At 44.1% G+C, this 27,936-nt stretch overlaps 1 protein-coding gene across 10 annotated transcripts in view; it reads right to left on the reverse strand.

Moving 5' to 3' along the window:
- Positions 1-27,936, reverse strand: part of EHMT1 (euchromatic histone lysine methyltransferase 1) — a 984,283-nt gene that overhangs the window by 380,212 nt on the left and 576,135 nt on the right. For all 10 annotated transcript variants that reach the window (XM_078642016.1, XM_078642018.1, XM_078642009.1 and 7 more), the window contains 2 exons: positions 4,340-4,534; positions 995-1,077 (listed from right to left, as the gene is read on the reverse strand). In XM_078642016.1, the coding sequence (XP_078498142.1) occupies positions 995-1,077; positions 4,340-4,534 (278 nt within the window). The remainder of the gene's footprint in view (positions 1-994; positions 1,078-4,339; positions 4,535-27,936) is intronic.

Genomic DNA, 27,936 nt, shown 5'->3' on the forward strand with positions numbered 1-27,936 from the left:
AATGTTTATGTTCACAATATGATTCCATTTAGATCAGGTAAAACAAAACAGGAAAAGCATGTTCACTCCATAACATCAACTTGCATGCATTCCAGCATCCTAAATAAGGGCAAAGATATTCTTGTGTTTAGTATCCTCTTTAAATTACTTATGATATAAATCTAGAATGCCATGTAAGCCACAGCTCATCCTATCCCAGTTTCCTTGGATAGAGAAGAATTAAAATCGGTCTTTAATTCATGTTTAGACTTTTTTTTTTATTGTAATTTCAGTTAGGCCAGTGTAAAAGAGAGAGACAGAGACAAAAAGATGATGACTAAGAGCTAAAACTGTGTCTAACAAGGAAGTGCATGGCATGTTTTTTAATAAAGCTTCACCCATAAAAATGTTTGTTGATACTACAGACAGGTGAAGATAATATATGTTTATGAATGTTGCTGAATAATCCATTACGGAAAGGATATACTCGAGTAAGTACATGGAAAGTGGCATCAACAGCAGTTAGATCTGCACCGAAGAACAACCAGACAACAGGTTAGTGTTCAGTTCTCTAACCTAGCATTTAACTTCAATACCATAGCTTGAGTCTGAAGCTCTACAACATGACTCTGTGCCACATCCATGGATAACCTTGTGAAAAGAAAGATGCTCAACATTTACAATCTCAAACCTGTGACAGAAGAACAAAAGTAATCCCTCCTGTAAACTATACAATGTGCCAGAGTAAGAAAAACAAGGCAATGATTAATCTGTGAACATATCTTCAAGATTGTTGAGTATCAAGACTTGCTGCACATGCTGCAGTATTTTTAAACAACAAACATAATAATTATAAATTTTGGGTATGTTTACCAGTCTTTTGCTCAATATTTATAACAGTAATATGGGTCGCAAACGGTGCCGAAAGGAAAGAAGTTACTGGTATCTGTCAATAAGGACTGAAATAGCATAATCATCTGAACTATGACATTATTTACTGAATGTTTTCACTTACCCAGCATAATCAAGACCTTCTGCAACTCCCCAAGCCTGGCAGAGAAGAAAAGTTGCTTGGGGTGGAACCGTAACTTCTTGGGCCTGTCGACAAATAAGAAGCAAAACTCAAGTCTTATTATACGTGGCCAACAAACCTTGCTCTAGCAATAAAATCCATTACAGAACTCACTACCTCGACTAGTGACGTTACAGGCACAAATATTTTTTTTTTAATAGTTCTCACCTGATTTTAGACCTGCTAAGCAAACAAGCCAAACTCTTAAAGAGGTCTTTAAGGTTGATATGATCACATAGTAGGATGGGTACCTTAAGTACTATTGATAGCTACAATCGGAGGAGGAGGCATATGGAAATAAAGGGAAAATAATACACGTTCATACAACATAAAGCTTTCTCACCATGGGCAAACAAGTTGAGTATACTCAACAGCCAACCATTGCCTCACAGAGTCTTATGCAACCACCTTGATTTTTGCATAGCCCTTAAAACTAACTTTCCACTTAAACATTTGGCACTACCAGCTCCCATTTTTGGCTTCAGGATGCCTCTAGTTCGCACATTACAAGACATTTTACGGTCAGTTTTTGTACTCTTTGGAAAGCCACATCAACTTGAAAGCAAGTTAGGAAACAGATGTGCTTTACAAAATTTAAGTCATGTCCTGGTGCCAGAGAGGAGCCAGGAAGGTGTCTCCTCACACAAACCTGAGGCTTCATTTCACCAAACCATAGGGGCACTGGAAGTGATATAGGGAAAGCGTATTTTGTCACCAAACTTTGAGGCATAGGGAACTGGTATAGGAGACTTCATACTAAAGGCAGGAATGAAATGATTTTGGATTTGCTTCAATCTATGGAAGCTTCAAAGAGGTGTTGACTAGATAATTCCCAATGGCAATTCAACAATCTGTCAAGTTACAAGGGCATGCTTGCAGATTATTTGCGAAGAATGGCTTTCTACAGCAAACGGATGCTGTATTTTACGGCTGCCAAAATCCCCATAGTATACCCAGGGGTAAGATCCAACGGGGATTGTTTGCATATTATGTTTATGTGTAGGTGTTTTAAAAACGTTCGGCTGGGTATCTTAGTAGAGGTAAGCCAAAGACTGGAATGCACCTTCGTCCCGGATGCATACGGGGTACTGTTTGGCAACGTGGTCTCCTATATAGGAGGGATGATAGGGCAGCGTCACATGTTATTTTTTTCAATATTAGCGGCTAGATTGTTAGTTATAGCCAAATGGAAATTTGATTCAGTTCCAACAGTTGCCCAATGGATCCCAAAGATACAAAACAAATCTACATTCGGGAGGCTATTTACACCAAGATAGTTGGGTAGACTGTTCGAGAAAATAAAATTTGGTGCAACTGGGATCAGGGCATAGAACAGCAGTAGATGATATTGTTGTTTTTGTTTTTCATTTGCACACTAAGTTCTAAGGGTGATCATTTGAAGAACCCCTGATTGAATGTATTAATGTTGATTTTAGCCTGGATAAAAAATGTTTCTAGTGCAATTATGGGAAGTAAGGCAGACTGTAATTCATTGTGTACTGCCATTTGTATGGAAATGATTTATTGCATAAACAAATGCTAGGTTTTATACAAGGCAAGAATAATGAGTTAACAAATGAGTTCAAGGTTTCTGCAAAAATTATTTTGTGAACAACTTTGTAATTGTTACATCACTGAATAAAAAAAACAATTAAATATTGTTTGGAGTTAACCATTGGTGGGGTCTATATGCACAAACTAGGTGTCTGGGGGTGGGGGGATTTCAGGGGTTGGGCCTTTGGAAAGCTTTGCCGTGAAAAGTCCTTTAGACCGATCACCATGTTCTCCATCTGATTAAAAGTCCTTCAAGCAGTTAACCGCACTAATTGACCAGGGTCCCTAGACCCATCCACTAATTTGAGGTAGAGCTGGTGCCATCGGGGTACACAGTGTGGCCGAGAAATTCAGATTCATGCTCTCAAGAGCCGTCTAGTTGCAGTGATATGGTCGAACCTTAAGGCTGATAAGTAGGGTCTTAGACTTGTTAAGTGTCACTGACCATAAAGCAGTTGAACCAGAATCGGACAGTCCCACTAACCTCAACATGGTGTGTCAGGCGATTAAGCTGAGTAGTGCAGTAAATGATGTTAAACGCCACCAAGCGTAGAAGAATCAAACCACATGCATGAACTTGAACCTGAATGACTACAAGTTCCTACCTGATGTAAACAAAGTGTTGTCTGTTCTTAGGGATGTACACTGCAGTTTGTAGAACCTTTGTAAAGCAGGATAAGCCAGAGATGGCACAGTAGTTGAACAGAGGTTCAGGCATGGCATTCATTATTGTTAGAAATAGTATGATCATAGCAAGCGTCAGTTTGTGGTGAACTACGCAAATGGATAAAAGATAAAGATTATGGCAAGGAAGAGAGCTACAGCGAACAGAATTCTGAATAGGGAGCCAGCGCTGCAGATGTGCGAAACTGTGAAAGATAAATCAATCGTTAATAACTCCTAATTCTTACACATGGGTAACATAACAGAAGGGGAAGGCAAGCTGGATACAGCACATGCCAAGATTCGAATGTAGGGGGCCAAGTGAACAGAAAAAAACTTCTATCATGTTGGCACTTTTGTTGTGAAGGAGGGACATTATGGTTTTCATAGAGGCCAAGGGAAATTTCAGCATGTGGCAATCTACTGTTTTAAGAGGGCAGGGTGATTCATGAATTGTTTGTGGACTATCATAAGTATAGAGAGTGTGAATCTCTGGCACAGCAAAAATCATTCTTCGGAGCGGCACCACAATATACCAGGGATGCTGCCATTCTCTAACAAGTTACAGCCATCATTCCAACAATGTAGTAAGTAATAGATCAGTCACTATATAGGCATTTTAATGGTGGAAAAAGGGTCAAAGTTTGCGTGGAGTGATCGAGTAACCCAGGACCAATGGATATAGGACTAAGTTGTTTAGGGGTGCTGAAGGGTGGCAGGAACATTTGAGGGAAGGTATGATGGACAACTTCTGGGAACAGTGAAAAGATTTTTCTTCTTCCAGGCACAGGAACAACCAAAATCAGTGGGAAAGACACAGTGTAAGGGAGTAAGCAACAACAATACTAAACTTTAACAGCATGTGTTAGACAGATTATGTGAAAAAAAGCCAAAGGAAAGGTTGACAGTTTTTGGTTTAGCTTTAATATAAATATTTTCGGTAATGAAATCTTTTCTTGGCTTGGAAACACCACGACTGTCTCCTTATCCGCAATTTCCAATTATCTTAGCTACTGGTTCAAGGCCTGAATTTTAGACAATGGGTTAAGATAACTTTGATATTTGCCTTACTTTTCTTGATCAAGGGCTATCAAGGCGCTCTGAAGTGTTTCTTTCATAGGTCCCGAAGGTGGTGCTGGTGGTGACAGGGTGCTGTCTGGTTTTGTCACAGCAGGAGATTCAAGCGATTCACCACCTTCTGTGGTTACTGATGCAGAAGAACTAACTGGTTTGTCGTTTTCTGGCGATGAAGACACATCAAGTCCACTACATACAAAAAAGAATAAAAAAATATATACTTTAGGCATACATATATATGCATTTCTCCCACATAAAAAAAACTGATTTGACACAACTCGTGTGTGCGAAGCTGCCGTTTGGGGCTTTTTTGAAGTAGAGGGTGAGATTCAGATCAGAGTGCCATCTCTGTGCAAATTGCAAAGGACACACATCAAATAATCCAGTTGGCGCATTCCTTAAAGTAAATTATTGGCAATTCACCCAAGAATATGTTTCTTGAATGCTTTGTAAGAAAGGATACTGTGTCAGAACAACTACGAGGCAGCAAGTACATTATCTCTGTGAACACACGGTTAATTCCAGTTAGAAAATTGAAGGAATTAGAGGGGAAAAGATGGGATGAGGAAAAAGTTTGTCCAACAAGGTAATCTCATTCACTATTTGTCTCTCCTGCAGATATCACAAGATATACCACACCACAGAAAACAACACATTTATATCCATTACATTAGTTTTGCCTAGCACAGTACCCATGTTGCGCATTTTTAGATGCAAAATCCATGGGTGAAATTATATAAGTTTTCACTTTGAGTATATACCATTCCAGGATACAGATAATTGATAAATATGTGTAGACCAGAATAAAATAAAAAATATAATTTGTAGACTGTGTCTTGAAACAGTGAAGTACGTTCCAGTTGATAGCCAACACATGGATTAAGGTTGCATTTGTTGCTCTCAAGGGCTGAATATATGTTCCTATAATCAATTGTGAAAAGGAAAACAAAAGCATGGTTTGATTAAGAAGTTACTTTCAATGCGGAAGTGCCAATTTTTTGAGCTTGGGATTTATTGACGCAATAGTATTGTTAAAAACTTAGATATCAACTTTATTAAAGGGATATTGAAAACTGAAACTCCCGTAACAGCGGACTATAGAATTAGGGACTTTGTTAAATCTGAGAAACTAAGTAACGTGAGAAAGAAGGTGCATCTTAGTAACATGCGAAATTTGGTACAGTCTATGAAATTAAGGAAAGTATACTTCATGTGTTATATTTAGGAAGATTACTTTGAAGGGAATTTCAACTCGTGTGGTTAGCTGATGGTAAAAGGTACATATCTTTCATCAATTCCCTTAAAAAAACTACAAATTTAAAAGTAGGTTGGAACCTTTTGACTACATACTGTTTACCCTTTTTGTTAGGCTAAGCAGAACAAACATGCTTATGCGTACAGGACATCTAGTGTTCCCTACTGAACACAAATCACATTCATCAAATCACTTTTAGTGGGGATATTAAAAGGTAACTTTAGTTATAGAGCACCTGGTGATTTAGTCCACTTCTACTACTTGTTCAGCTATTTTTAATGAAAGAAGAAAATGCGTTGGAAGCCTTTTGATTGAGATGAAAATGCGTACTGTACACGAAGGCTGCTTGTTTATAATTTTATCTTGTGCTCTGTGAGTTTGTCTCTGTGGAGAATTATATTAAATCTTATGTGGAAAAATTGAGCACTTCATAATTGTTTTTTGGTGTATATTATGAGTAATGCATTATGAAAATGAAGTGTTTGCTGTGATTGTAGTAACTAACATGTTATGCCGTGTGTAGTGCGTATATGGACAAATTGCCCTAATAAACTTAAAATGTTCCTACTGCAGACTTCAATCACCTTAAGGAATTTGAGTGTGCATTTGTTACGAGAGTAAGTACTTTAGTCTAGCTTTGACTGAGATTACCCAAATACTAATTTCTAATCTAGTTGTATGCTTATAGTTTGTCCAAATCAATTACACTTTTATATAAAATAATTATCATGTACTGGTTGCCTCTAAACACAAAGACAGTCATGAGCTAGAACATAGATACACACAAACATTGGAGAGGTGTTAACAGAGAAACCAATTATGTGTACACCCCACACCACTCACTTGTTATGCAAGAGTGAGGCCTCAGTAAAGAGGTCACTCCTTCACCATACTGTAGTATGGAAACTCTCATATAAGAGAGGTCTTGGCAGAGAGGCAGTCTGCCTCCATACTCTACAACACACACCAGTCATTCAAGAGAGGGGTAGATTTTTCAGAGGTCAAACTCTCTACATACCCTAATATGCATGGACATTAACCTGGTAAAATGTTTCAGGTGAGATGCAAGCTCCTATCTACAACCTACTGCACAAGCTTGTTATCCTGGGGACAGTTCTAAGTAGAGAAGAGATCCTTTCCTCACACCCTAGGCTGCATAGCTGTCATCCCTGGGAATGGACTCAGAGGGGAGACCATTTCCTCTGCACACCTTACTATGTATACCCAGCATTATCTTGCACAGAGGTGAGAGAACGTGTCTGTGTCTTCTCACACTCTACTACTTCTGCACGTGAGCTTGGGGAAAGATGTCAGCACTTATGCGGTTGTTTGACACAATTGAGAGGACAGCCTCTCTTTACACTCGATAACACACCCCTCTTAGTCTGGAGAGAGAGGGCAGTTTTTGTTTATACATTACTATATATAACTGTCACTCTGAGGAGAGATATGTACTATGTAAATCTGTTACATTGAGAGGAGGTTTGATCAGAGAGAGCACTGTCTTTTTACATCGTATTGTGCACAACTGTTGTCCTGTAGAAAGGTGTCAGTAGCGAGCTCTCATTTCCCATGCTCTAATATAGATGTTAACTCATACCCTCCTATGCACACTAGTCACTTTGAGGAGAGATCTTAGTCATAGAACTCTCTTTTCACATATTACTATGTACGCCTGCCTCCATGGGCAGAGGTCTTAGTTCGAGGAAAGTCTTTCCCCACATTCAATTATGCAAATTATCATCTAAGACAGAATTCTCAGCATATAGGTAATTTCCTTCCTACGTACTACTCGTACATCTGTCACCCTGGGGAAAGTTGCTATCAGAGGAGTAAGCCCCTCTCATTCCACATTATGGAAAGGCCAGTACCTTCACACAACCATCATGCATTAGAGTTTTCAGGTATGATGCCAGTCCCTCCTCACACCCTTCTGTGCATACTGGTCGTCCTGGGGAGAGGTAGTGTCTTTATAGACCCTAGTATGCACACTGGTCACCTTGAGCAGAGGTATTATTGGAAAGGTCAGTCCCTCCCCACACCCTACTATAAACAGCAGTTGCCCTACGGTGAGGTGTGAGAGAATAATCCAGTGTCTCACACCGGACTATGCACTCCTGTCAGTGACGTACTTTCCAATTAATAGCAAACCCATGGATTATGGTTGTATTTGTTGCTCTCAAGGTCTGAATATATGTCGCTATAATCAATTGTGAAAAGGAAAACAAAAGCATGGTTTAAGAAATTACTTTCAATGCTGAAGTGCTACTTTTAGAGCTTGGACTTTATTGACTCAATAGTGTTGTTGAAAACTTAGATATCAACTTTATTATGGGCATTTTAAAGAATAAAACTCCCATAACAGCGGACTATAGGATTAGGGACTTAGTTATATCTGAGAATGTGAGAAAGAAGGTGCATCTGAGGTAACATGCTAAATTTGGTATAGCCTATAAAATTAAGGCAAGTATACTTCGTGTGCTATATTTAGGAAGCATCCAGTATCCCTCACACCTGACTATGCCCTCCTGTCATACTGTGGAAAGAACCTACTATAATGAAGGAGAGTGAAAATAATTTCTCAAAAAAAGTTTATCATCCTGCAAGACTCTCAGTGCAGAAGCTTGTTTTTTTGCATACTGTACTACATACACCACATACACAATGCACAGCCGTGATCCTTAAGATGCAGGTCGAATGTTAGAGCTCACAAGAGTTTAACAAATACAGGCGAGTTTGGGTGCTCTTGTGAGAGTCTCACAGGTATCAGTATATCCCAAAAAAGGAGTTATAAAATGAAAGAATCACATTATGAAGGTATAGGGTGGCTTCAACAAAACCCTTTTGTGTTTATAGTGTTTAGTTCCACATAGAATCTGATGCATTCCATGATGTTATTAAGGAAGATCCAGATTCCTTCTGCAGTGAAAAGCACTCCATTGCGCCTACAGGCACCTGGCATATCCAGACAGATTGTTATGATAAATAGAGCTCAGGCCATGATTACAAAGATATGCATAAATTGTTTCATTAACATGATTGAGGGATTTCTCAATCTTCGGACAAAACTCTTTTACCCATTGCCATTTTTGCCTTTGGCATATATTAAAGGCTGGGTGAGAAAAGATTCTGCAACTGTTGCTTGTATGGAGGAGAGTTACTGGTTGAATAGTATGAGCTTTTCTATTGGATGACTTTGAAATCTTGCTATGATACCGCAAGAGTAATTTACAAGCTTTTGGAGGTGAAGATTGCTGTGTGGCCTTGATCTTGAGAGACTCTTGCAAGAGATGCATGCGAATTTAGAGAGTGACCCCGCCACAACGTCTTTTTACGATCCTGCTAGAGTAACGCGAGCTAGACTGTACAGGGAGAGATAAAAGTGTGTATTAGCACAGTACAAATGACAAACTGCTTAGAATAACCATAAAGGAAAACTACAGGTTATCAATTTTGATCGTAAGCTAAAAAAATTCTTTTGAACAGCCATGAAAGGGGATTGAGGTACTTGCAGTACATGCCCTGAGGAAGAGCTATATTAGTTGTGTGAAGAAAGAGGTTATATTAGGGTCAACCAATAGCCGACATTCTCTCTATTCATTTCAAAGAAAGCTAGGATGTGATTGCAAGGCATGAAGGCTCAGATACTTATATATTTAGCATAACCTCAAACACCTGAGATTGCCCTAGGTGGTTTGGAGGTAGAGGAAGTGTAAACTCTCTGAGTGGTGCTCTGCAGAGGTAATTTGTTTTTTAGAGCAAAGGAGATTGGTGTATTCGGCTGCCTTCAACATACAGCTTCATTTGCAGGTAATTAAAAATAAGAGTGTAATTAAAGTATGAGGTATGTGTGTAAATAAATATAATACATTACAAAAATTAGTTTTAATATCGTTGTTTATTAAGAGAGTACTAATAATTTGAATATTTAAAATGCATTTACCAAACTTCTTTTGAGCAAGATAGGAAATTAATATTGAAATTTGTATAGTAATACTGTTGCTCTGGTGGCAATTCCACTTTTGTGTTTATTGTCTGTGTTTATTTTACTGTTAGTTGCTGTTTCAATTTCATAATTTTTATAAAATGAATTGTGATTTACAAAGTAGGTGTGCTTTCTATTGAACCGTAAGTAGTTTTAAGTTTGATACGTTGTTGAGTTCTTAGGTGGCAATTGAGATATTTTTGAATTAAGGTCTACGTATCTCTCTGGAGTACTTAATGTATATTTCATGTAATGTAGTCAGTATATATACACATTTGGCAAGTGAATGTCCTAAACAAAGTGACCTATCATGTTGACTAATATAAAAGGTGGTTGAAAGGGGTTAGGCTTTCTCAATAAAGCTTATAGAAGTTAGTTATTGCTCAGTAGACAAGTGTTATCTGAGAGGATATTTGATCATAAAAGGAAAATGCTACTTACCAGTATGCATCTGTTCTTGGCATGCAGAGTTGCAGAGTTGCACACTGTGCATACATCGCCCCCTAGTGTTGGGCCCAGATGTTTGCAGTTTGTTGCTGTCCCCAAACGTTCTTTGGAAGAGACAAGATAGGTGACTCCTCCTTAGGACCACATTGCGCATGGGCATCGGCTCCGTCCACAGATTGTTTTTCGCCATTAGGGAAATGATGGAGCTTTGCAAGTAAAGAAAGGATGTCCATGTAATTTGTATCTAATTAAGATAATACTGGAACAGACAAGGGTAGCCGGGGAGGCGGGTGAGCGTGTGCAACTCTGCAGCTCTATATGCCAAGAACAGATGCATACTGGTAAGTAGCATTTTCCGTTCAAGGCATATGAGCTGCAAATTGCACACTGTGCATAGATTGTATAGCAGTACCCACTCTTAGAGGCGACCACCCCTATCTGATGCAGTAGTTTGGAATAATGTTTTGAGAACAGCCTGGCCCACATTAGTTTGTTGCTTGGTTTGCACATCCACACAATAGTGTTTTGTGAATGTGTGCAGCGTAGACCATGTAGCTGCTTTGCAGATGTCATCTAGGGGAATGTTCCCTAAAAAAGCCCTTGAAGCCCCCATTTTTAGGTTTCGCCGAAAGCTGCGCAAGCAGACTTTCGCGAAGGCGAAAAACTTTTGTTTAGAGTATGCTGTGTGTAGTCCCGCCCCTCTGTTCCATTGGTCAGCTCCATAAATGGAGGCTAGCCATTGGAACAGACATCTGTCCGTCATTGCCGGAGCAGATTCGTGGGCGTTCCCGTGATTTTTACTCATCCCACCCCTTTTCCTATGTCATGGGGCTGTGGGCGTGTTTATTATTTTTTTTTTACAGCTTTGTTTTCGCCATTTTGGAAGTGTCCTTTGCATGGGTGGGTTGCGCGATGTCCCGCTGTCCGTTCCCCCCCTCCTGCTGTCCGTGTGCCCGTTACTGCCCGCCTCCCGCTGTTCGTGTTCCCGCCCCTATCCCGCTGTCCGTTCCGCCCCCCCTCCCGCTGTCCGTGTGCCCGTAGGTGCTTGTTGTGTGTTGTTTTCCCACGAGGTCGATCCGAGCCTTCTTCCTCCTCCCTTCACTCAGCCTGGCAGCAAGAATGCAAATAAAACCCGCATGACGTCATGCCGCTGTGAAGGAGTCAGGGAGGGGATTTTTGATTTGAGGGGAGCTGCGGAGAGGTGGCTTTATGGCGAGTGGACACTGTTGCTGCTGGACAAGCTGCCAGAGAAAGGAAAGGAGGAAACCTAGAAGGTAAACTTTATTGTGCCAATGTTTGTTTCATATGCAGAGATAACCTTCTGACAGGCAATGTGATGTGTGTGTGTTTCCTGCCAGGTATTCTGTGAGCATTCGCAAAAAACAATTTAACACGGAGGGCGTAGGAAGAGAATGTACACTGTGGGTTGTGCTGTAGACTGCTGACTCTAACGGGAGGGAGGGGGTTAAGTCCAGCAGAGAGATGCGCCCGTAGGCACTTTACAATGGGCTTTGCTGCCCACAGACCGTGCACAGAGGTGTTGCGATCTCTGACCCGGTGAGGTTGTGTCTAGCACCTTCCGACACACCCGTGTCTACTATTGTGGTGTAATAGCGCCATGAAGTCCTGTGATGTATAAGCGCTACCTACTATGGTCGGTCACACACAAAATCTGCGCCAATATTTTTGTACCCAATGAGCTTGCTTCATTCGAGGCAGGAACATTTTAATTTCTAATTTAAGAGGTTACTGTGTATATTCTGTTCCACGCTGTTTGCCTTACAATCTGTGCGCCTATCAGCCACACGTGAGCTTCCAGGCGCTTTCGAGGACTTTGGGTATCGAAGCTGCAGTTCAGCGACATGTAGACGCTGCAGAAAAACTGAATCGCGTTTTGACAATATGACCGAAGTTAGTATGCTTGTTTAAGACCAGGGCGTACAAGATGCAGCTGGACTAAAGCATGTGCCTTCCATTAACCCTTACTAATCCAGTCAAAGAGTGAGGGGGCGGGGCAGGGGGGTTGGGTGGAAGTGCTGAACGCTGATGTTCTCTGAAGTCGGTAAGAATGCCCATGCTTTTGGGTACATATGGTAAATTGCTTTATTTCCCCCCCCACAATATTTCCGGTGCCTAACCATCCATGGTCGGGCTTGCCTGGAGCCGCCATGTCCCCATGAATATCACGTTATTTCGGGCCGATCGAAGAGAAATTGGGACTACATCTTCCAGAATGCATTGTGTTAAATGAAAGCCCAGGGCTAGAACCACTGTTTCACTCTGGCAGTTATCTGGTACCAAATCCTATCAAACCATACCAATTGGGAAGACATTTTTGTATGTACTTATACTTTCTGCTGGAATTTGTGTGAAGCCTGCATGTTACAGATTAGACTCCAGGCCCGGTAAATTCAGCCTTTCACGTTTCGGAGGTGTTAGATAATAGTTACACGTGGTATATACCGTGACTCGAAATATGCTGAAACATTTTATCAGTATTACAAATAAGGACAAACAAACACTTACCTGCTTGCTGCATCGCGCTCCTCGCTACGCCAGGCACAGGCTCCCAGAGTGCACTGCAGCCAATCCTGACGCTGCTTTTCATGCTGCTAAAAGCAGCGTCAGGATTGGCCTGGTCGCTGATGAGTTGCGCCTCGACGCAGACTGGGAGCCTGTGTCTGCTCTCTCCAACCCAGCAATGCAACTGGGGTTGGAGAGAGCTTCATTGCGCACGTGGGTTTGGACCGGCTTGAGATGGTCGGCCACTCCCCACCCAGCCTTTCACCACCCCCCAAGACGCTGCTCCAAGAGAAAAATAAAACGATAATAAACAAGAGTTTTTACTATTGAGTTTTTTTAGTTTTTTCTGGCTGCTTGAAGGTGGGACGATGCTCCTCCACCATAACAGAGGAGCCGCTGCTGCCTGAAATGTTTTCTTAAGAAACTGGGGGAATCCCAAGCCCATCTAATTTGACTAGGGAGCTGAGCTAAAGAAACAGAGCATGAACCCCCCCACACCCCCCCCACCCCAACTACATTTTAATTTTATTATTCTTATAGAAGTCTTATGTGTTTATGTGAAGTTTTGTGGGCCAAGCCAGAGAGGCGCCACTGTGGGGGTTATGTAGACAGACGCACATTTCTTGAGAGGAAAAAGGAAAGCATCTCTGCTTCTGTGGCTGGTTTGCAGCATTCTAAAGGGCAAGGGAGTCAGGGCATGCAGTGGCCAGTCTTCATGCTGTGTGAGAGAATTAATTCCTGTCACACTTAACTGACAGGGCTCCCATCTTCCGCAAGTGATATCGTGGACAGCCCCAAGAGACGGTTGTGAGAGGGAGGAGGCATAGTAACTTCAAAACTATTTTGTAATAAGCTATAACTAGCGACGAGTGATGTAATTTTCTTATTAGAGGTGCATTCTGATATCGGAGCATGTATACAATAGGACAACCAGGCCCATGATATACAGGAACATTACGAACCCCACGTATACATTATTTACATCACATTCTGTTAGATTGTTTTGTTATGTTTCGCCTCGCCGAAAGGTGCGCAAGCAGACTTTCGCGAAGGCGAAAAACTTTTGTTTAGAGTATGCTGTGTGTAGTCCCGCCCCTCTGTTCCATTGGTCAGCTCCATAAATGGAGGCTAGCCATTGGAACAGACATCTGTCCGTCATTGCCGGAGCAGATTCGTGGGCGTTCCCGTGATTTTTACTCATCCCACCCCTTTTCCTATGTCATGTGGCTGTGGGCGTGTTTATTATTATTATTTTTTACAGCTTTGTTTTTGCCATTTTGGAAGTGTCCTCTGCAGGGGTGGGTTGCGCGATGTCCCGCTGTCCGTCCCCCCCCCCTCCCGCTGTCCGTGTGCCCGTTCCTGCCCCCCCTCCCGCTGTCCGTGTGCCCGTTGTGTGTTGCTTTCCCTTCTTTTTCCACGTTTAAAAAAAAAACGAGGTCGATCCGAGCCTTCTTCCTCCTCCCTTCACTCAGCCTGGCAGCAAGAATGCAAATAAAACAAGCATTAGGAATGCATTAGGGCTCGGGTTTTGTTTGAGTTTGAGATAATGGGATTGTAAATGGCAATGTGTTTTAGGCATGTGTTTTGGAGTGGAAGCATATGATGTGTGTTTGAGATATGTGTCTTGTATTGGAATGTTATCAATGGTGGCATGCTGCACCGGTGTGTGTGTGGCTGGCTCTGGGTGTGTGTGTGTGGTAGTAATTGCGGTCTGCTGAGCTCATCCGTAGAGTACAATAGGTGTCACATTTGCGAGAGATAAAGCTAATGGCAACGTAAATAACAATACCATTTATTTATCTGTTTTCAAAACCAACACATAAATACACATTTTGTCATTTACAATGCAGATAGCTCAAACTTTTCCAAAGGCGAAACCATTGCATTGTAAATGCTTGTTGTTGTAGAGTGGGCTTTAGGAGGAACAGATAACGTACGTTTAGCTTTGTGGTAACAAATCTGTATGCATTTGACAATCCATCTAGCTATCCCAGATTTTGAAATGGGATTACCCTTGTGTGGTGGTGAGAAAGACACAAAAAGTTGTTTTGTCTTACGAAAGGGTTGTGTCCTCTCTATGTAGTATAGCAATGCTCTTTTGACATCTAATGTGTGAAGAGCTCTTTCTGGTACTGTCTGTGGTTGCGAGAATGCTGCTGTAGTTTGCGTACTACTAGTGGTATGAGTGGTAGGGGTGGAAAAGCGTACGCAAATCTGTTTGACCAGTTCATCCATATGGCATTGCCTTTGGATAGTGGGTGTGGATATCTGGCGGCGAAGCTTGGGCATTTGGCGTTTTCGCGGGTGGCAAATAGGTCTATCTGAGGTTGTCCCCACATCTGAAAGAATGGCTGAAGAACTTGCATATGAAGTTCCCATTCTTGGGTCTGTTGTGCTTGACGACTCAACAGATCAGCTATGGTGTTTTGTACTCCTGGAACACGTTGGGCTAGAAGGAATATGTTTTGAGGTATAGCCCACCGCCATATGTCCTGTGCTAGTTGAGACAGTAGCAGGGAGTGTGTGCCTCCCTGCTTCTGTATGTAATACATGGCTGTCATGTTGTCTGTGCGGACTAGTACAGCTTTGTTTGATACTAGCTTTTGGAAAGCCTTTAGTGCTAGGAATATTGCTAGTAACTCCAGATGATTGATATGGAGTAACTTTTGTTGCGGTGTCCACCTGCCTTGCATGGTGTGTTGCAGTAGGTGGGCTCCCCAGCTGGAGAGCGATGCATCCGCTGTCAAGACTATCTGAGAAACTGGCTCTAGGAACGGTTGTCCCTTGGAAAGGTTTTTGGTGTTCCACTACTGCAGAGAGCGATGAGTCCGACCGTCTACCAACACTAGGTCTGTTAATTGACCTTGAGCCTGGTTCCACTGACGTGATAAGCATTCTTGTAGCGGACGCTTTTGAAGTCTTGCATGGGGCACTATGAAAATGCAAGAGGCCATCATCCCTATGAGTTGCATGAACACTCTTGCTGGAAGGGAGTGTTGTAGCTGAAACCTTGTTAGAAGAGTTTGCATGCTGGCTATCCTTGCTGGAGTGGGATAAGCTAGTGCTTTTGAGGTGTTTATTGTGGCACCGAGGTACTGTTGTACTTTGGATGGTTGTAGGCGTGGTTTATTGTGAACCCAAGTTGTGGAGCAGTTGTATTGTGGCATGAGTGTGCTTTTATGAGCCAGTCGTCGAGGTACGGGAAGACATGGATGTGCTGTCTTCGTAAGTGCGCTGCCACTACTGCTAAGCACTTGGTGAATACCCTTGGTGCTGTTGTGACTCCGAATGGGAGTACTTTGAATTGATAGTGCTGCCCGTCTATTACAAATCTGAGATACTTCCTGTGAGCTTTGTAAATGGGAATGTGGAAGTATGCGTCCTTGAGATCTAGAGTAGCAAGGAAGTCGTCTTGCGACAGAAGCGAAAGGACTTGTTGAAGTGTGACCATGTGAAAATGGTATGACTATGTATATGTTTAGCGGTCTGAGGTCTAGAATAGGCCTTAGAGAGCCGTCCTTTTTTGGAATCAGAAAATATAGAGAGTAAACCCCTTTGTTTTTTTGGTGCAGGGGAACTGGTTCTTTTGCACTTTTTTGTAGCAGGGATTTCACTTGCTTTACCAGTGCTAGATGTTCTTGTGACATTGGACGCAGTTTGGGTAGTATGTTTTGGGGGGTAGATGTTAGTACTAGACAGTAACCCGATTGAATAATTTGTCGAACCCACCTGTCTGATGTGATGTTGGTCCAGGCAGGAAGGAATTGTTGCAGTCTTCCCCCCACAGGAGTGGAATGTTGGGAGAGGGGGGGGGGGGTCATTGCTTAGGGGTAGACGCAGAGCGGGAGTTGTTGGTTTTGCCTCTGCCTTTGTTGTTGTTACCCCTGTAACCCCCCTCTTTGGTAGCCCTTAGTGAATGTGGATTGGCTAAGGGTTTTGTAAGAGGTGGAGGGACTTTCCGAGGAGTAGCCTCTAGTGTTGCCTCTGTATGATGACCGACGAAGGTTCCCATAGATTTTGCTGTATTGGTGTCTTTCTTCATCCTTTCTAAAGACACGTCAACATTTGGGCCGAATAAGTGTGTCTCATCAAATGGCTGATTAAGAATGGAGTTTTGTACCTCAGGTTTAAAACCTGAGATATGTAGCCAAGCATGTCTACGTAGGAGGGTGCTGGTATTGATTGCCCTTGAGGCGGTATCGGCAGCATCCAAGGTACAGCGAATGGAAGTGTTAGTAATATTTTTACCTTCCTGTATAGGTTAATTGGCCCTATTTTTGTATTTATCAGGTAGATGCTGCATTATGGACTCTAATTCATCATAATGAGCCCTGTCATATCTGGCTAGCAATGCTTGGGTGCTAGCGATGCGCCAGATATTAGCTGCTTGTGACGCTGTTCTTTTATCTGAGGCGTTAAGTAGCTTGAAATCTTTGTCTGGTGGTGAGGCCTCACCTGATGTCTGAGAATTAGCACGTTTACGTGCATTAGACACTACTATAGAGTCTAATGGTGCTGGACCTTTAATATAGACTGGATCTGTAGGGGCAGCTTTATATTTTTTCTCAATGCGAGAATTGAGGACCCTAGCCCTGACGGGGTCTTTAAAAATTTCAGTTGCATGTTAGATTACACCCTTAAGCATTGACAAAATGGCAGTAGACCTTTGTGTGTTAACAAACTTGTCTAGTAGGAAATCTTCCTCCACCGCATCTGTGTGTAAGTCCACCCCGTGATATTGGCCATCTCTTTGAACTAGTAGGTTAAAACCTATAGTGTCCTCTGGTGGGGAGGGTCTAGAAGGGTATATGTCGTCTTGTGGAACATAAGGCACATCAGGGGTGTTGTAATCATCCCATGTATTAGGTGACTGAGGGGGACTATTGGTCCCTGCTGGGTCATGTGCACCTCCATCTGTGTCATCGGAGTATGTGTCTACATCATTAGGATTAGGGGATGGTGTAGGTGAATGGTGAGGTGGAGTAGGTGTAGGAGGAGGAACAGTATGGGGAGGTGGAGGAGAAGGCACCCTTAATGGAGAAGTTGCAATGTCTCTCTTCTTTGGAGGAGGTGCTGGCGCATCAAGTGGTCTCTTTTTGGAACTGAGAGTCAATTGGCCAGTCTTAGGATCCTTGACAAGAGTTTTTTGGTTAGGATCAAGGGTGAAAAGTTCCTCTGAACAGGGCAAATCCTTCGGTGTTGAGGTTTTCGGCTCCGTACGTTTTTTCGGTAGCTGATCTGTTTTAGAAGTAGGCCCTTTTGAACTGTCCTTTACCAGAACCTGTTTCTTCGGTTCCGGGTGTTTTGTCGGTTCAGAAGCGTGTCCTTGAGCTTTAGGCGTTTTTTTGGTCGGTTCCGAATGCGGTTTCGGCATTAATGAGCCGCTGCCAGTCTTCGGCGCCGTGTGCTTATGTGTCGGAGCACCGGTCGGCGTGGTTGAAGAAGATGGCTTTTTCTTCGGTGTCGGTGTAAGATCGGCACCGTGGATAGGCTGGCTCGAGCCCGAGCTGCCTGATGGCTTAATGGGCTTCTTTGCCGGGCCCGAAGGCAGGGCGTTGGAAGCAGTCTCTCGTTGTGCACCCTGACCCAAAGGTGAGGGTGTGCCCAAAGCCTTTTTAGAGGGTGTCGAGGAAGGGTTGGGGTCGATGATTTTACTTACGACCCGTTGAGCTGGAGTGACTTCCTCGACGTCGGAGTCTTCGGAGCTGGTACCCTCTTCGGCGTGCTGGTGTTCTGGCACGTCGACGCCTTCTTCGAAGAGGTCGTCGGGGATCAAAGCTGACGAGCGAGCCATTGTTCTTCGAGCTCGTCTGTCCCGGATCGTCTACTTGGAGCGGAAGGAGGTACAAGCGGAACGGTCTTTGGCCTTGTGCTCCGGTGAGAGGCAAAGGTTGCACACCTCATGTAGGTCGGTGTGGGGAAATTTCGACCCACATTGAGGACACTTCTTGTATGGCATCCTTTCCATGAGCCAGAAAGTGAGGCCTAGGTAGGCCTAAAGTCCTTCGGCGACGATCGGAATCGAAGACTTTGAAGTGGTGAAGAATCACGTCGATGTGGAGCTCGGTCGAAACAATACCGTCGAACTGGTGAGGATTGCGCGCCGAAGGACATTCGATTCCTAACCGGAGCGCAGGAAACACATCCGAGCCCGATGGCGGAAAAAACAATCTGGGGATGGAGCCGATGCCCATGCGCAATGTAGTCCTAAGGAGGAATCACCTATCTCGTGACTTCCAAAGAACTTTTCAGGACAACAACAAACTGCAAACATCTGGGCCCAACACTAGGTGGTGATCTATGCACAGTGTGCAATCTGCAGCTCATATGCCTCGAACATTAATAAGGATATGTGCTTCAGACCCCATGGGGAGGGTGGTCTCGGGATTCCAGACCTTGATCGCTACTATAAGACAACGCAGCTACGATCCATGCTGGAGTGGGCCCAGCCGGAATCTGAGAAGCGCTGGCTCTTCATGGAGCAAGCGCTAGCAGGACAGTCCTTGTGGAAGGTACCCTTCCTCGGCAGAGCCTTCAGACCCCCGGCTACATGCAACAGATTGACCACTTTTCCATCACCACTCACACCCATCACTGACAACCCGGATTTCTCCCCGGACATTTGGTCACTGGGATAAGGCGGGTCACAGGTCTATTGGGCATTTATTTAACGTGGAGGGCCCCCTATCCTTCGAGGATATTAGATCCAACTTCGCCATGCCCGAAACCGAGCTGTACCGTAAACTGCAGATAAGGCATTGGGTTAGGCAGGCCCAGGTCCGCCAGGGAGCAGAAAGTCTCCTCACTCAGTACACGCGATGGCTGCTTTCTAAGCAGTCCGCTAAGCAACTTATTACAGAATTATAACACATCCTACGCCCTCCAGAACAGGCAGTTAAGTATGCGGGTTAAAGACGGTGGGAAATTGAGATGGGGCGGACAATGACTCCCAAGGAATGGGCGGATATTCATTACAGAGCTCGACACTCAGCAAGTAATATTTCTAGCGCGGAATCAGCCACTAAATAATGATGTACAGGAATCTAACACAGACTACACAAAAGCGACCCTGACCGTGCCCCCACTTATTGGAGAGGTTGCGATGCTAACGGCAAACTATTACATCTGTTATGGGAATGTCCTACTCTCACAGCTTATTGGACGCACGTATTAGATGAGATTGACCACCACTTTGACATCACACTATTACGCTTCCCTGAATATGTAATTTTGGGCGTGTCTGAAAGGCTCACATTTCCCCTCAAGTCCCGCAACGGCAAGCAGGTGGGAATAGCTTGTGGGGCGGCGATACAGGATATATTGTCACATTGGGGAACAGACAGAATTCCCACGGTGCAAGGATGGTTTCACCGGCTATGGTATGTGCTTGGCATAGAACGCATTTCTTTCTCGCTTCAGGAAGATGGGGCTTCTTTTGCAGACCTGTGGCGGCGCTTTATTTCATTGCTGTACTCCAAATTCCACGAGCTCTCCTGCCCCAGGTATCTGCGGCTATTGCGCCTCCCTGTGCTGATACAAGAAGTGACCCACCCGCTACCACGCTGATTAGCTACGTGCAAGGTTTGCTTTCCCCCTTTTCCTGACTATGCAACTTGGGTGGGGAGAGGGGTGGAAGGGGGTAGAGAGGGTAGTAATGGGGTTCCTCTTGTTTAAATTTGATGCTCTGTGTTGCACTATGATGGTCTTTGGCCGATGTTTGGGGCATTATTGCTTGCTGCATCTCGTTTGTTTATCAAATCAACAAAAAAGATTTCAACCTAAAAATTAAGTATTGAGCCTATTTAGAGTACAAAGATAAGCAGCTAATGTATATAAATGCACAATAAAGATTATATATCCTGTTATGATAGCCGGGAAAAACAGGCTATAGTACATCTGTTATAAGAATCTACATAAAGTCTTTACTCTGTAGCAATATGTTACTGAAGAAGTGGTTTTGTCCAAACCTGATTAATCCTGTGTACTGACAATAGTGTCTGCGGATAACTTAGTTGCTCACTTTTACACCCATTCTTTAATTGGTACAGAGCTATTAGTAGAGAGGGGTTGTTTTATACAACTCTGCCATACTTTTATACAACTCTGCCATACTGAATGTAAAGCATGTTGAAATGTACTAGCACAGGGCCCAGTTTTTGTCTTAATCCATCTACACAGACTGTCTATTCTGTTCAGAGCCTTTCACAGCCAGCCTTCCTTCATCTTGAAGAGAGAGGTCACCAGAGATGCCACACGGTCATAAAAAATAAGCATTCACCCTGTTTAGAGGTATGACAAAAGGAGCCACTCTTTCAAACTGTAACACACAATCTGCACCCTCTTGAAATGTGATAATACAATGCCAAGTGTTTCCATGGACCCGTCTATCTAGGTCCTTTGTCCTTTTCAGAAGTGTCAATAAATAGATTGCTATTTGTAAACGGCGTCAAACACTTGCTTCAATCTGAGAAAAGACCTCAAGAAAGAGATGGATTCATTAGTAAAGCCCCTCACACTTCACTGTTTAACCTGTAGAGAGGTGTCAGTAAAATAGGGTTCTAAAACTGTACCATTCACTCTGTATAGACTTGTATGAAAAAGAGGTACTTTTTAATGAAACTCTACCACAGACAATTGTACACTGATTAAATCTGCTAGCAGAGGCCAGTGTTTGTCAAACTTTGTTTAGTAATCCTTTACTTTGTTCAGAGGTATGAAGAGAGACCTTGCTCTCTGTACATCCATTCATACACCATGGTCTCTCAGTGGAGACGCCTTTGTACACAGCTGGATTACTCCTTAAAGATTTTTACACCCAACTTTAAACCTCTACAGACCAAGTTGTAGAGGGAATCTTCTGATAGATGGGAGCCAATCACTCTGTATAGAATTGCATTATAACCCTCAGGTTTTACATCAAACCTTACTATTTTCCTTCTCCTCTCTGATTAAATGTATTAGCATAGGAGCTGGTGTTTGTCTGAGGCCTTCTACACACACTCTTTACTCTGTTCAGAGATATCAGTAGAGAGCTTGCTGTTTGTAAAGCAATGTAACACAGGAGGTATTAGTTGTCTAAGGTCTTCTACAAAAACCAATAGCCCTCTGTTGAGCTGTCACTTACAGAGACAGTTGTTATAGAGTTGCATGAAACAGGATCACTTTTTGCTCAAACTAACAAGCATGCAGAACAGTACAGCATGCTGAAATATACTTATCATTATATATATTACTTATTCTCTCTGTCCCTCTACACACAATGTCAATTCTGCTCAGAGGAATCATTATATAGGGTGGTCTTACTGCAGTGAACTAAACACCCTATTCACTCAAACAAAACATCGTTCGAGAGGTTTGATCTTTCTCAGTAAAGCCTTTGTTTCATACCCAGCATTCACTTCAAAGAGATTTCTCAGACAGGCAATTTTGTTATAAACTTCCCTTTCTCATGAAATTAAACCCTATATAATATGTGCCATGTTAAAATGTGATAAGACAAGGACTCTGGTTTCCATGGACCCTTTAACACAGATCCTTTGTCCTTTTCAGAGGTGTCAGTAGAGAGATTGCCGCTTGAAAACGGAGTCAAACACCCTGTTTACTCTGAGAAAAGATCTGTAGAGTGAGATGGATTAATTAGGAAAACCCTTCACACTCACGGTTTAACCTGTAGAGAGGAGTCAGTAGAGATAGTGTGCGTTATAAAACTGAACCACTCATACACTATGTTCTCTCATAGAAAACGTGTTTATTGAAGGTGCATTGCTCACTAAAGCCTTTTACACCCAGCTTGTAATCTGTACAGAGCTATTAGTAAAGAGAGAATGTCGTGATGGAAGTGAGCCATTCAATCTATTAGTAAAGAGAGAATGCTGTGATGAAAGTGAGCCATTCAATCTGCATAGAATTGTATAAAAATGTTTACTTTTGCATTAGACTTTACCATGCTAAATCTGCATTCTATTAATATGTGATAGCACTGAAACTAGAGTTTCTCTGAAACCATTTACTCACACCCTTTACTCTGTTCTACACAGACCATTAGGTCTCTACTGAGGTGTCACTAGGACGGCTGTACTATGACATACAATAACTTGTATCAAACTCTACCATACAGAATGTATAACGTGTTTATGTACTAGCACAGGCCTTGTTTCTCTCTTAATCCTTGTACACAGACTTAATTTTTAGGAATACCTGTGAGAAGCAGAAATAAATATTGTGTATTTTTCTCTGTAGGGCTTGTTGTCAATTAAAGATGCTAATGAAAGAGCAGAAAAAGAAGACAAATCAGTGGTACTACAAACAATTCTAAAAAATGTAACAAAGCCACAGAAAGGATACAATGGTAAAACAAGCATTCGCAAAGCCAATAGCTCACCTATTTGAAAGCTATCTGATTACCCAATGTCTTTTAGCAATGTTGTACAGCAGCATGGCTAAAAGTTAATGGCATGGCATAGAGGAGTAGAGTGGTGTAGCGGAGAGTGGAGTAGAATGTAATTGTGTACATGGGGTGGCGTGAAGAGGAATAGAGTAGACTGCAGTAGAGTAGTAGTATTATTGATGTCTCCTTAATGCTGTACATACCACTGTTAGAAGGTGGTTCTGACACTATGGGCCACCCAGATTTTTCGATTTTTGAGCACCTAATTGTTGAGCTTTTACTGCAAGGGAGCCTCATAAATTGGGACTCACCCACAGTGAACTCAGGATGTAAGAGACTGCATGGGGATTTGACTGGTGTACCCCTGGCTTGACCAGGCCACTGCGCAGCAGCTGGAGTAAGGGACACCAGGCTGGTAACAACATGAGTGCACACATGTAGGGGCTGCGCAGAGAAGATTCCTAGCGCGCGCAGCCAAGGAGCAGGTGCAGATAGACTGGTGTGGCAGGACTTATGCGGAATGGGGTGGTGACATGGAATAGGCTTTATACACTGGGAAGAAACATGCCAGGGAAAGTCAGTGTGTTTTACTATGTTTCAATTCATTATTTCCCTATCGGGATGTGGAGCCCATGGGCTAGAGTAACATTCATAAGGCCTACAGATTCCAGACACGCAATAAAGTCCACTGTCGCGGATATGATAAGAAGTATTCTGCAAAGTCCAAAGTCATATTTGTACTGCTTTTGGGTCATACAGAACGGCCATATTTCTCTGAGCCAGCCATAACCAGACCCTGGCTGAGGGCTGACCTCAGCAGGATGGATTGATAACCTTTCTTCCACAAGCTAAGGCTTCCTCTCCAGGAAGAGAATATGAGTGGGGCTACAGGCTCATCCATCAGCAGCTATCAATGGGTGCCAGGCACCAGGCGGCACCAGGCTGCACCAAGGAGGGAAGGCAGCGAGGGGAGAAGGGGCTTTGTTTCAGAGACCATGTCGCCAGAGTGGACAAAAACGCCATCTTGAACAAACCCAGAGGCTGGACAAGGAGGAGGGGGCAGGGGCAGGGAAGTGGTGTGTCATTGTTTGATAGGACCAACAGAGACTTCCTGCCAGCCCCCTACTCAACCTTTGAAAAGTGCTTGCACAGGAAGAGAAGCTCTCTCTGGGGTGTGGTCTGCTGAGGAAGAAGGTGCTGGAGCCTGGCAATGGGCAGTTGGAAGGAGGACCCCCTGACTGCCCCCAGGTCCCTAACAGCGCCAGAAGAGCCCAGAACCAGTGCACAGAGCAGGGGACTCTGCTCAGGGAGAAGAGAGGCCCATGAGGAGAGCCAGGCGAAAAACTGGTGCAAGGAGCCAGTGAAGACCGCTCCCTGCAGAATGCACTCTCTTGGAGACCAGGAGGGCGAGGGAGAGTGCTCCCAGTGGCTGGGGGTCGCCAACAGGAGCAAGAAGACACGAAAATGGGGCAGATCGGACCCCCAGGGGCTGAGATATGGCCTGGAAGGTAGGCGTCCTTTTATCCCTAAGAAGACCGACGATGAAGCGCGTGGGGCTCCGCTGCCGGTCGTCTCAGAGATGCCCCCGGGATGGATCAGGTACTGGGGGCTACCCCCAAGGAGCAGGGAAGCCGGGGAGCGCCGTCGCGCTCCCCGTGAAGGTGCCCTGCAGGGAAAGGGGCCCGGGAACCCAACTACGGGACCCTAAGTCGGGGTGCGCCGTCACACACACCGTGAAATTATGCCCTAAGGGCCCAAGACCCCATCCATGGGCTTCAAAGTAACGGAGGGGGCCCGAGACCCCATCCCTGGGCCTCAAAGTCACAGAGGGGGCCCAGGACCCAATCCCCGGGCCCCAAAGAACGACCGGAGGTGTGCCGCCGCACTCCCCCACAGTCCAGCGAGACCAGAGGAGGCGGATGCGTTTGCCCGCTGGAGACCGCAGACCAGAAGTTCCCAGCCGGCTCCCGTGACCGCACACAGGGGTGCGGGCCCGGGAGGGAGACGGCAGGGGCAGCCGGGGGTGGGCTCCCCGGGCTGCCCTCAGCCCAGCAATTCGCGCGGGGTGCCCGGGTGAGACCGAGCACCCCGCAAGCCGAGAAGACGCGAAGGGATGCATAAGGGGCCCGCCCGGGTGGGACCGGGTCTCCGAAAATGGGAATGAGCGGCTGGGAGTGGGCTCCCAGAGCTGTAGAACCTACCTGAGGGTCCGGGTGGGACCGGACCCTCCAACGGGCAACCAGAGCGGTCGGAGGCTCACATCGCGGCTCTCCCCGGAGCAGCGGGAGAGCCGCTGTTCAGAAATGCATGAGGTCCCACAATGCTTTGCAGGCCAGGACTAGCCTGCAGGGGAAAACTGTGTTTTCTTGGCTTGTGGTGGCCCCTGGAGGGGTGGGTCACCACCACATGAATGCAAATGTGCCGGGGGAGCTGCTGGAGAAGCGCAGTCTCCCCCCAGCACAAAGAGAAAAGTCCCACCCGAAGTGCCTTGGGGACTTAAAAGAAACAACCCCTCAAGGGCTCAGCCAAGATTGAATCACCTTCTGGGCTGGAACTTTTGTTCTACAGCTGGGGGTGCATTGAGAAGTGCATCATGGAGTGAAGGGCTAAGTTGAGGATGTCTGGAGAAGGGCATTTCCTTGAGGTGAAGAGGTGTAATTGCACCGAAATGTATTTACTAATGGTTATTTTTTTTAGAGGGACTGAAGTTCACGTCTTTAATTAGAAGTACATGCAAGGTGATCTCATATGCAAAGTGGGGTTATGTTGCCACATTCCTGCTAGGGTGTCTGGCTGTATAGGCGTTATTCTGTGATGCCTTTAGGGGCTGTCATCGCAATGCATTCTAATAATACACAAATGTGATGAGTACTGTCATTCTAAAGTGATGCTTAAACATGTAGCCTTGCTGCTGCTGTTAGGTGAGGAACAACCCAGACGGTTAGCCCGTAAGATGTAGAGGTGCATACTTTATGGCCAGCAGGAGATGCTCAGTGAGGGTTATGTGTCACCAAGGCAGGTGTACCCAATTTTAATGCTGATTGAGGTAATGGGTTGGGTCGCCACTGGGAAGGTGCCAGTGCGCAGGGTCCACGCCCCAGGTAATGATCAACTAACTGCATTGGGGGCAAGAGGATGTGCATGAATGGGAGTGGTGGTACCAGACCCCACCCCCCTGAGGGAGGGGTGGAGATGTTATGCAATGTCACAATGTAATTCCAACAGCTTATGTATATTTGTAAATTGGTGCATAGTACTGGGTAGTGTGTGAGTTTAATAAATGTACTCCTACTTTTATAAAACAAAGTACAGACTGGATAATCAATTATTGAGTGTTATTTTTGTGCTCCTGCAAATGGAGATTTCTAGCCCACACCACCTCCCTTGAGTAAGCCTCAGACTGCTCTGCAACGCTTCCCTCTGAGAGTCAGGTGCTAGAATTGGGTGTTTGGTTCACAGTAAAGGACAAATGTAGTCATGTTATTTGTGTAGGCCTCACAGATGCTGCCTCGTTTTCCAACAACTACATACCAACATCCCTGCAATAAAGCCACTATTACAATGGTAGCAGTAGGCAACAACTGCTGCACTCACTCCTCCCACTAACACGACGAGAAACACTGACTAAAAGGTCTATTGGTGTTTGACTGACCTACCATAGCCTTGTCGATTTGCTATATTTGGAGACAACATCACATACTTTCACTAATATTCCTGATGCATATGGTCAATCTGCAACCAGTATGGGGCCCACTTAGGCAACACGAATGACACATATGCACTGCCATAATCCATTTGGAGCTATTGTCATACCTTTTAATCCAATCAACCTTATACTTTGTACGGTTCTAAATACTGATTATACAAGGCCTTCACAAACTCCCTTGGATGACATGACACATGTCTTGTCTTCCTTCTGTTTGGCTGTTCTCTGTACAGCTGTTCTGTGAACCAGGAACAAATAAACTGGAAAAAATACAAACCAACATGGCCTCTCGTCTTAACTCACTCTATATCTTTAAACTCTTCTGTGTGTTCCAATATCTTGTGTCTTCTATCCTTGCAATAAAGGCCTGACTCACAAGCATCATCACTGAATAACGCCCCCACGGTACACTGTGTATTGAGACACGTGTGACACTTTTCAAGTGGTGTCGGAGTAGGTGTCAGAGGGAGTGGAGTGGTCTTTTGATCACAGAACGTGGAATTTCCTTATATCTATTTGCAATGGGATCTACAAATTGACCCAAAGCCTTAAACTTCCTAGACTGAATGTCAACATATTTTGAAAAGAGACGTCCATTGGATAATCAGGATTGCTGGATACCACTAAACTGCCGTCTTTTTACCAGCTTATGATGCTGAGCACAATTACGCTAGTGATGAGAAATGTAATGCCCCACGGATTTCCTAGAACTTAAATAGAATTCCACTTAAATGAAAGTCACATTTTGCCTTGGCAAGCATTGAAAAATACTTTTCTTCTGAAACCCAGCTGAAAATAGTTATATTGAAAAGCGCACAGACATCTTTTGCAACAGTCATCGGAGTCTTAATTTCCATGAAACGGAACTGCCTGGTTTGCTTATTCCAAATTTTCAGTGGTATTTATTTTGTATGAAACACTTCCACTGAAATATCCTCTTTAAACACAGTGGGGTAGAGCAACAGGATACAACTGCACCGCAAGGAAAGACTCTAAAGCACTATATACTAGAGGATTGATGGCATTTTAGAGAGGATCAGTGGGGCAGGAGGGCATTTCAAGCAGTCCGTACAGCACCAGCACCCACACCTGGGAACAACTCAGTTCCAGAGGCCAGCGCTTGACCTACCATTCAAAGAGTTCAGCTCTGACATTAACAACAAGGATAATAAGGAAATTAAACTTTGTCGTTTGCGCAGATACTTTGGAGTCACAATAGGTGAAGAATGCAAACTCAACTGACGAATGGGAACCGCAAACTGCTGATGTCACCCGAGGCAGGTGCAAC

The sequence above is a fragment of the Lissotriton helveticus genome, chromosome 5_1, assembly GCF_964261635.1.
Source record: "Lissotriton helveticus chromosome 5_1, aLisHel1.1, whole genome shotgun sequence".
NCBI lineage: Eukaryota > Metazoa > Chordata > Amphibia > Caudata > Salamandridae > Lissotriton > Lissotriton helveticus.